This window comes from Taurulus bubalis (assembly GCF_910589615.1).
Source record: "Taurulus bubalis genome assembly, chromosome: 6".
Taxonomy (NCBI): Eukaryota; Metazoa; Chordata; class Actinopteri; order Perciformes; family Cottidae; genus Taurulus; species Taurulus bubalis.
The window spans coordinates 14,209,288-14,220,510 of record NC_136594.1 but is presented as its reverse complement, the minus strand read 5'-3'; the positions used below and the strand labels follow the sequence as shown (position 1 = coordinate 14,220,510).

General features: G+C 41.4%; 1 protein-coding gene across 1 annotated transcript in view; it reads left to right on the top strand.

Moving 5' to 3' along the window:
* Positions 1-283: 283 nt before the first annotated feature.
* Positions 284-11,223, top strand: part of LOC306738331 (SEC14-like protein 1) — a 28,301-nt gene continuing 17,361 nt past the window's right edge. Inside the window, exons 1-2 of the mRNA XM_079220170.1 lie at positions 284-391; positions 1,881-1,970. Of these exons, the coding sequence (XP_079076296.1) occupies positions 1,908-1,970 (63 nt within the window). The 5' untranslated portion in view covers positions 284-391; positions 1,881-1,907. The remainder of the gene's footprint in view (positions 392-1,880; positions 1,971-11,223) is intronic.

Below are 11,223 nucleotides of genomic sequence, written 5' to 3'. Positions count from 1 at the left end.
GGGGAGGAGCTACGGCGTTACGTCACAGGCGGCGAGAGGAGGAGGAGGAGGAGGAGGAGGAGAGGACTGAGAGAGGGATACTGTCCTCCTGTTCCGAAACCTCATCCGTTTACGGGTGATTCAACACTTGACGACTGTTGAGGATATTTCGTCTGCCGCTCCGCCAGTCGGTCTGTGAGGAGCGACTCGTCCAACGGGCTGTCCGCGCGCTACTTGGGCTACATGGCCAGCGGGCACCACACAGCTAGCCGCTAGCTTTCAGCACCACCCGGCGAAGGGAAGAGTCGTAGAAGGGGAATGGCAAGAGTTTGCTCGGATAACGCTGTCGGAAGAAACAACGAGTAACCAGACTCAACCAACCCTCAGGTTTATTTAGTTCTTTGAATCACCGGTAAGCAATGCAGCTATGCGATGTTTGTCACGTTGACAGCGAGTTGACTAATGTTAAGTTAGCGCTAGCTTGCGGGCTAGTCTCTCAGCCAGCACTGTTATTGTGTCAGCGTACAGTAGCGAGTCTGCGTGGCAGATGTTGTCACCATCCACCAGCAAGATGGTTTAAATATCAGTAAATAAGCTATTGTTGAGTTTCTTTTTCTTCTTCTTCTTCTTCTTCTTCTTCTTCTTCTTCTTCTTCTTCTTCTTCTTCTTCTTGTTTTAGCCAGGAGCATTTCATAATGGAGATTCAGCGTTAAACGTTTCATGATTCATGATGATGAAGAAGATTCATGTTTAGTATGTGTCACCTGAAGTCTCTTGATGAACACATAACTGTGCACTAAAGTCATTGTCTTGTTTTGCCGTGTCTTTTGAAGTTGCTGACAGACCCTGAAGCATGACGGTAATTATGTACAGCAGCAGCAATCGTTAGACATACAGTAGGAATACTGTGGTTTGTATTGTGTCCTAGCCCGGGTATTATTAGTCTGCCTCCCCTGATCCCTCTGTAAGAAGTGCTGGGACTTTAGCTAAACCCTCCCCACTTGCTGCCATGTTCCCATCACTGCATTGCAGGAGTTACAGACGTGTATCAGCATGTTGAGCAAATACTGAACATGAAGCTCAAACCACACTTTGCACTTCTTTTAAATTGCCTCGAGTAAGCAGACTCGTTGTCTTTACATCACATGTTTAGTTTGCATTTGAACTTACAGTATGCGCATTTGTCTGTTAACTACTAATGTTCAAGTGAATAGAAAATTAATTGTGTCCATATGTTTTTACTGTGTCATCCTGTTCTCTATCCTCTGCTCAAGCATGTGGAATGTGCTGTTTACATTTATAACGAATGAGCACCACCTGTCTTTTTTTTAAATCATTAAGTAGAGTGTTGTTGTGTGTAGCTGTTACCCTAAATCTGCAGAGACTGTAGATGGACTTAGATTAGTTAGAGGCCATTCCCACTAGTTTGCAGTGAGCCATTGCAGTGGTACAGTGTCTGTTTGATAAATGAGCGGGGCATGCTGCATTCATTGATCAGTGACATCCTCGGTCAGGGCTCAGGAGACTTCTCTTCTGCAGCCCAGAACTAGACACGTTTTTTTTGTTCATAGGGCTGGACACACACACACACACACACACACACACACACACACACACACACACACACACACACACACACACAAAAGCACACAAAAGCACCTGGCATCATTCAAGCAGTTGGCCAAAACACACCTTTACTTAATTACACGCTGCGTCTCCTCTTTTAGGGCCAGATGCTGCCATAATGCTGTGATTTTGGTACTCCGTAGCACACAGTTATTGTGATGATATTCAAGAGTGAATGAAATGCCTTACATCTCTTTTTTTTCCACAAATGCCTGTGATAATAGCTTGTTGTTTCTTTTCTTTTCTGATTTTGATTTATTCTTATTACTGTTCAGGTTGTTGGTGTTACTGCAAACCCCACCATGGTGCAGAAGTACCAGTCACCTGTCCGGGTGTACAAGCATCCCTTTGAGCTGGTGATGGCGGTAAGTGTCTTTAACCTGTATTCACAGTCAACTCTGTAATATTATGTGCCATCAACGCAGAGTTATGTAATGCTGGCGTGTGGGTACTTCAGAGGTCACCCTCAGAAGGTAGTCATTTGAACATAATTACACATCTAGCATGTGATCGCTCACAGATTCAAAAAGGTGTTTCTGAAAGCAAACTGCATTGAGGTTATCGTTATCCCCAAGCGGCACACACATTGTCTCACGTCCTGGGCTACTGAAATCACCTACACCATCGGGCTTCCTGCCATCAAGGTTTAAAATCTGTTAGTTGTTCACAGTGTTCAAGGTGTGGGACCCTTGTGCTGTACATTTGCATACTTAGCATCTGAACATATAACACGGCTGTGCTGTTATGTCAAACAGGTTCCACCTCAGATTTGGTGTAAACAATTCAGTGCCTTGCATGGCTCTTAGTATCGGCCTTGCTGCATGTTGTCGTTCACTTTCAAGCCTGAGTTCCCCTGTTCAGTACAGAGAGACTTGCATGTCCCGCTCCTCACTTTTTGCTCTTTATATAAATGTCTTTCTCAGCAGCATTGCTTGTGCTTTCTCTCCCTAACTTATTTCCCCTTTTCTGCATATAGTTTGCCATTCAAATCTGCTTGCCTTGACCCCAGTGCAGTCGGACAGGGGATAAGTGGAAGGTTCATTGGCTAAATGGCTTAAATGGCAAATAGAAACCCCTAAACGATTAAACCCTTGCAGTGTTTCATGACAACACTGTGTCTGGAAAACAGTGAAGAATAGATTTTCTGCATATTTTCACACCTTATTTCTGTATTGTTTGAGAGAGATTCATTCTCTTTTTAAATTCAGTGTGAAAAAATGACAAGCAATGGTGTGCTAAACCATGAACTATAATCTCACAGTAGATGGATGGTTTACTCAGCAATGTTTTGACCCCAGCTGCTGTTTGTCAGTAATGTAGTGTTAGTGCACGCCTGAAGAGTCCTGGCCTGATTAACCAAACAGTTTAACTAGTCAAATGTACTTTATTGCTGTGCTGATCATTTTCAGCAATGGCTATTCCTGCTTAATTAATTTTAATGACTTCTGATCACCAGAACATTTGTTGGGAATTTTTAGAGCCTGTGATGTGTCTTTTGCTGCTCTCTTTAAATGGAAATCAGCTTTCTTTCGTTCAGCCTGAACGAGGGTGCAGGAAGACAAAATCTCCTCTCACTGGCTGGATTGGACACTGGGCAAACGGATGACTATACTTAGGTCCTTACACCTGGGTCTAAGCATGCAGCCAAAGGGGGGAATAGTAATGATAGCAAAGCAGAATTACATGATGTGTAAGCTGGAGATGACCCACCTCATGATGGGACATGCTTATTTTTGCAAAACTAATGGAGTCGCTCGCCCTGGGTGTTTGTAAACTAGGGCAACAATGGATAAGGTGGATGTTAAAAGTTGAATACAGAAAATGTTTGCTCAGCGGTAATAATGTGGTCAGACTCTATAGTGATTTTTTTTCTTCTTCTAATTAATAGGTGGCTGAAATGTACAGTAAAGTCAGTTTGGTGCATTTTGATTTTTTTCCCTATTTTTGTGACTTTTCTCTGCAGTGAGTATTATAGCAGACACTGCAGAGCAGACCTAATGGTGCGTCACAACACACTTTGGTTCTTTTTATTGAAAACCCAGTGAAATCTCTCCCCTCACACTTCCTCTATGGCACGCCTGTCACATTTTCTTAGTAGTACACCAACCTCCTGCGTTGGTGGGAAACCATCACAAAGCATTCATAGTGTACTGTTTATTGTTTTTAACAAGAAGCAGCTTTTTTTTTGTCAAGACTACTTTCACGTTTCAATGTGTATAAGGTATACAGTTTGTGTGGGCAGGCCGGTGCATTATGCAGACTACCAAATAATATGCCAAATAATTACTGTATTGGGCCATAGCTTAGTTCAGCCTTGTTATTCTTCCCTCCAGTTCCTCTGTCAGAGGCTTCTGAAATATTTGCCAGTAATGGCTTTTCCCTTTCGTCTTTTGGGGGATTATATTTGACATTCTGCTTTGAGGAATTTGGTGTTCTCTCTTCATTTGACTCTGTTGTTTGGATGCTGTCAGTTCCCTAAAATACCCATTTACTCTTCTAAGGGTGAAAACCAAGGCTCTACATTCCTCCATTAAAGCAAGTGGAATCTTTTAGTTGAGATTTTAGTTTCAACTCGGCATCTCTTCTCTGAGCCTTCAGTACCCATTCGCCTCACTGACAGGTGCTATCAAAGTATGTCATCCTCTGGATAACTCTGCTGTGGCTTCAGTGTACTGTTGCATAAGTCATGCTCGTATCTCAGATGCCCTTCAGCTGTTTTTGTTCTACAGCATTTACTGTACCCTGCTTGGGCATGTTAATCTCAGTATCCTCAGCGGTGACAGCTTTTTGGCAGATTTTACACTCTTCTCAGAACTTGGTAGTTGAAAGTCCACTGCAACAATTATGACATACATTCTCTTTTACTTTTGACAAAGCCAGCATCAACTTTAATGGCAATCAAGTCTTTTCTTTAGAAAAAACCCAAGTCACCCATTTGTTCCACAGTATGGACATAATCCTTGTGTCATTGGGTGGTGTTGCTTTACTTGTTTTGATTTTGGCTGGTGCTTCAGGGCTATAAATTCAACTTGACAGGACTAGATATGACACTTAATTTAAGGTTCTGCTGTAACATTTCACTGATTGATTTATTGCACGCCTGATGTTGAGAGGCCAGCTCTTAAAAGTCCTGACTAGTCTAGAATGGTGCCGCATACCACAACACCTTCAGTATGTATCCTAGTAACTGCCTTTTTAGAAGGATGAGACTGTTGTTGACTAACAGCTGACTGGGTTTGTTTGTGACGCACAAATGCATACAAACACCCATGTGTATTAGCATTGGCCATGATAGCCTTCTTATTGCTTCACAAAGCTGGCCTTTTTTATTGTTCAGTTAGGCATATTACTGAAGTCAGGAAGTACATCAGCAGTTTGTTTAAAACGATTAACTCTCAGCCTCAGCGGTCCGTTGGGTCTGCTGCTGCATCTCAATAACAGGAAATGTAGTCGATGCTTTTGCGGCTGTTATCGCCACAGTCCAGTTTCAGAGCCTTCAGTCTATCCTTGGGGAGCCACATAGGAATGTCCAACGCAATACCACTCTCGCTGTTGTTTCAGAGCTGAAGGGACAGTTGCTTCTGGAACACATCCACAAAGGAAGAAGGCCCACAGTAGCTGCAAGATAAATACAACAACAGGCTTACCAAATGTACTTTAAAATGAACACTTACAAATCAAAGTTTACTAGATTACGTGTCATTAAATTTGGCCAACACAAGTCTCTCACTAATTTCCTCTCGGTTTTGTTTTGGTCTGTTTTTACACTAGTAGCTCTGCTCTTGGCGGAAGTCGCTGTTGTACTGGAGAGCAATTTATGGTTTTGTTCCTTTTACAGTTTCTGTTTGGACTTCGCAATAGTTGTTGATAGATATAGATAGATGTATACTTTATTCATCCCCAAGGGGAAATTAGTTTGTCACAGTAGCAAACAACTTACATCAAAGACACACAAAAAAAGTTGTGCAGAATAAAACGTGATAGGGGCGTGAAAAATCAGGCAAGGACACGTCGTGACTGCTGAGACCCAATTAAGTAGCGAATGCGGGTGTCTACGTCATCGTTTTAAAACGTGTGCGTTTACGCCTGTCCACACTACGACTTTTTTGGTGCACTCGAACCCCAGAGTAGTGCGGACCCTCAGTGTAAACACAGCAAAAGATATGAGTTTCTAACTTATTAGTGTGGATGTAACCAAAGTCTCTCCTGCTCTATGGAAACATATCGGCCTATATCTAATCCACAAGGACAAGGTGTTTTGGTCCTTCGCCCGTCCTACAGGGAAAAAAAGAAGAGTGCAGTACCCGGTGGAGTTGGTGGCATCATCAACGACGGGGGACATTTCCTTCTTATTGACTAAATCCTCTTCATCAGTGGCAGCAGCACAAACAAATGCATGCTTTGGATACTACGTGTTTTCATGGCCAGAGAAATACAAATAACATGACAACAGAAAATGAATTATTAAGTGTCTGCTAAACCAGTAGCCTCTGAATTTCAGGAAAGGGTGCAGACTGCGCACACCTCCTTCTCGGACAAACTGGTACTTGTTGTTTGCTGGGTAACACATTGTTCCCAAAGGGTCATTAATGAGGCCCTCAGTGAAAATGATTGTTTCCTAGGATCCAGGCCAGGGTTGCATGATCTGTTCTGTCACAGTTCAGTTACTTAATGTACGTGAAAGAGACGGGACCAGCAGTGAAACAGTACACCTGTGATAGTTTGCTAGGGGACCTCATCTTTGAGTCAACTCATAGAAAATACAATTACTAGTTTTGCCTTTTGTTTCCTGTCACTATGTCGTAAGCTGATGCTCCGACCTGCATTTTAATTCCTTTTTATAGTGTCTCTCAAAAACTGGATCATATGCGGAAACTGAGCCCCTGTCAAGCAAAACAGAAATAAGGACAAGGACAGTTTAATCAATGAAGCACAGAAGTCAAGTAGTCTGTTATGCATTTTGGATGGTTTGCTAACAGTACCAAATTCCAGCTGTGAAATTATTTTGTTGCTGCTGCTCTTGAGAGCTTAGCTCCTGCACAATCTGCTTTTTCTGTCTTCTTTTGCACCATGAACCTTTGAGCTCCTTGTGACTCCTATAACTTTCTTAATGTGGGTCATCCTTAGCATGTTAAGTGTCGGATCACCGTCACATTGTTTTGTGCCAGTTTACCGCAGAGCCGGTGTTTCTAAACCTGGCTCATCCTACTTTAACTCCTCTTTGTCTAGCCTGGCTAAGCACTGTGCACTGCCAGGGTGACATCCTGTCCCACCGTGTCTTGAGTCCTGACCCACTTAAGGCCAGGTCTGGTTAAGGCTTTTTGCAAACCAGTTCTATGGCGCAGCAGCATGACTTTATTGTTTTAATCCATCTGTGAGCTGCTTGTGCGTCGCTTATCTCATCTAATGGTCTCACGTCTATAGGCGCATACTTATACAAGCAAAGATTCATGTCAGCCTTGCCTGAACAGCGAAATGGGGTCATTTTATTCACGCAATCTTTTTTTTTGTCATGGAAATACCGAGCACAGACGAATGAAATGAAACATGATTACGCTTTATTCATACTACAGTAGTTCCTCCTCAAGGGATTTTTAATATCAAGAAGGACATTTATTATTCCTGCTACAGTGAAATGTTTTGCCGTTTATGTATGCATGTCTCATTGGCTACTCCCAGCATTGCACCTGTCTGTTCCGATTCAGAAAATGTCCATTCACTCTTCTGAATGAGTCTGTCAGAGCTTGGCTTGCAGTGTCTAATTCACTTACTCGGCTACATGCTGTTTGCCAAAAACAAGGTATAGACTGCATTGGGGAGAAGAGCTTATCGTTCAGCATGCTGCTACTGCATTAATAAAGCACTGTACCACCACCACCACCACCACCACGTGACTGTGGGAGCCTATGAGAAAACTCTGAAGCTGATTTCATTCACTGATCACCAGAACATTCATTCACCCTCTTTCCTGCTGCAAGGTCGAGATGCTGCCCCAACAGCCCCCTCCTCCCCCTGCTTTGCTCTGCTAGACACAGATGAATGTGTATGCACAATGACCCTTTAGCGTATTTTACACTGCAACGACACTGTGGCAATGGATAATGACTCAGATATATGCAGCAGCTATGTGATGGTAATAGACTGCTACAGGAATCGGTACTAAAACCTGGAAACGACTTAGCATTTTTGTACTTCCAGTTCCCTCGTCTTGGAGTCGATGGGTTCTCTGAATGGATTTTTTTGGTTAGATGCCTTTAAATGAGTAGTGTTGTTAGCATAATCTTAAGAGATTTCATTGTTTTGTTCTACGACATAATTTAATGAATACATTTTGAAGCGTTCACGTGTCTTAAAAAAGGCGATCGATAATAAGTGGCTAAATTAGACTACAAAAAGTCATCATGCCGAATACTACTCTGCCTTCAGCTTATTGATGGTGACGAGAAGTCATGGTGTAGTTTGTTTGTAGCCTGACCTTTTCTTTTTACTTCTGCCAATTGTATTTACGCTTCAAAAATAATGAAAATGTGGTTTATTACTGAAGATTATCTTGCTGAACAAAATGTGTTAGTGTCATAAACTCTTGTTTGCCACGGAGCGTATTTTCTACAATAATCCCAAATTACAAAATTCTATGTAAAAGTCCCATTCACTTTTTGTCGAGGGAAAAAGTATTATGCTAACTTCCAGGGTTGTCCTTAAAACATATATCATCCTTGCGGTTCTCAACAGGAATGTGTAGAATATACTGTGAAAGTATTTGCATGAATCTGTATGGTTGAATCTCTTTCTTCTCGCTTTTAACTTCTGTTGGTAAAATGTTAAGCACATTTGGTTTGCCTTTTTGTGGTTTGATTAAAGGCAAAACAAGTTTTTTTTCCCCCCACAAATGGAAACCAAAGGGTAACACTACCTTTTATGAGATGGACGTAATCTGTAAACTCTTTTGTAATGACAGGTAGGTGACAAACAACGCTCCTACAGCTTTATTATCCTTCCATCAGCTTTGTATACATTCTCACATACATGCATCAATCTTTAAAGTGATCAGAAATCTCCAGTTATCCCTCTCCCCCCTCTCGGTTGTCTTTGTGTTCACTGATATTATCCGAACCTTTCCTGGAAAGGATGCTCAGGAATCTCCAGCAAGATTTACAGAAACCATGAAATAAGAGGTTCAACATAGTTAATTAAATCATTGGGATTTTATAATAATGTTGGCAGAGCAGGCAGTGAATATGCCTTGACAGCACCTCTCTCAGTGTAAAGCAGGATACCGGTAATGCTGCACTTTCCTGTAACTCGTTTCTTATGAGGAATTCTAATTATGCAGTGGTGTGGTCCTGTGTAGAGAAGCGTCAGAGTGATGAGTCATGTTACACAGTTATGAACAGACTTGTAAGACCCCTCCTTGACAGAGTTTTATCGTGAATGTCTTCTAGAAAGATAAACCTGAATAGACTTGATCAGGCTTCGTTATTCAAAAACCAGATTCCATAGTTGATTTAGATGTAAAATTTAAATTTGAATGTGTTCTTATACATTTGCGCTTTATCCTCATCGTCTCAGTAATTCCTTTTAAAGTTTACTTTGATGTAGTTATCTTCAGGCGAGTAAAGCTAAGGCGGAAGTGTCTTAAAACATGCATTCTCTCTACTGGTCAACAGGGGGCAACTCATCAAGTTGCAAAAAGAAGTCTGATTGTATGGAAGTCTATGAGAAAATTACCCTACTACTCTTCTTGATTTATTACCTCAGTAAACATTGTCAAAATAAGTTTATGGTCTCAATTGCTAGTTTTCAACTCTTCAATACAGCATGATGATCATTTGGTAAATTATGGTCCCATTTAGAGTAAAATAGACCATCAAGCTGTAGTATGTTTTAGGGTGTGTGATGACTATGATTGACAGGTCGCTGCCGCTATAAGAGCATTATATGGAGTTTCTACATCACTCCGCCACGTTACAAATATAGTAACTTCCGAAACTACCATGGCTACGGCTATAATCCAAGATGGCGACAGCAAAATCGCTAAACTCAAGGCTTCAACACGGCAGTCAACAAACCAATGGCTGCTGTCACGATGACTAAGTCCATTTCTTATATACGGTCTATGAGATTATGTCTCATCAGAAAATGTTTTTAGCATTTCCGGTTCTTATTTTGACGACTATTTGACAGCTGACATATGGCCATCCTGCTGCTTTCTATTCCTGGTGAAGAGTTATATCCAGTCATGCACGCCTAACCAATAACTGCAGTTTAGCATATTGCAGGGCCCACCAAATATTTAGGACCGTACATTTACATAAGGTCTGTGTGAGGACAGATTGTCCCCCTCCTTTCTCAAAGTTGAGTTCCAGGCAGTTCTGCCATTACAAAGCACAGAGTAGCAGTGAGATCGTTGGAAGAAGAGAAGTGGGTGGCATGGCATGCAGAGACCAAGCACTCTATTGTTGCATCTGTTTAATCAGGATCTCGTTCTCTCTCCTACCCCACATGCAGTCTACACCTCTGCTCAAAGCAATTTGGACCTGATGGCCGGAGAAACTTAGCATCTTGTCTGTCTTTACGTAGTGATATGATTACACTTCACACACCTTTTATCATCACACATCTCCTTCTTTTAGATGCGACAGCAGCTCAACACATTTACATCTGTTTTACTTTAGTAAATACTGTCAAGCACTCAATAAATAAAGAATAGTTTGCACTATACTAAATCCACACTGGAGGCTGTGCCCACAGCATCCCTGTATCATGTAAAGCTGTCAAACTGGTTGGCCCAGCCCTGGAAAACAGCAACATGGAATAGAGGATCTTTTCCCAGAAGTGGTTTCACCTATTCAAACGCTCCATTTGTAAACATTCATTCAAAGTGTGTCATGAGTCATATTGAAAGTATTGTCTTGCCAGTATTGTTGAAAATCCTAATGGACCAAAGTGAGGTCTTATTGCTATTGTGCGCCCCAAACTGGAAGACACGATAATGAACACAGCTGTGTGTGTATATATATATATATATATATATATATATATATAAAAACAAAAAAAAAGATTTTACTTGGTTATTTGTTCAATAATGACCGGTGGTTTAGTGAAAGCATTTTCTTTAATAACACATTTTATTTGGGCTGCAGAACTGGAAATTAAATATAATCCAATCACATACTTTTTGGAAAGATTTGTCTCTTCTCTCATCTTGTTTTCACTATTAGACCAAGGATGAGACCTTTTCCTTTTCCTTCATCACTCATGACCCAATAAACCAATATAGCCCGCTCTGAATAGTCACCTGCTAATTCTCATGTTTAGAGATATTTTAAGTAACCATTTACCACCAGTATTTTTTTCCCCACATTTCCCTGTGCATTTGAGTCAGTTAGACGACACACAGAATTTTTAAGCTGCCTGCTCAGTAACCCCTCCCCATCCCTGTCGATGACCTAGTTTGAAGTTTATAGTTTTTCTCTCTGAAATAAATGCAAACCAGGAGGCATTTTCATCTCCACATGCCATTCTTTATACATCCTTCTCTAAGCTATTCACCTCAAATTATGGAAACAGATGCCAGAAAGGCCTTCTGCGTTATTTTCAGTATAGCGGGTTGTGTGT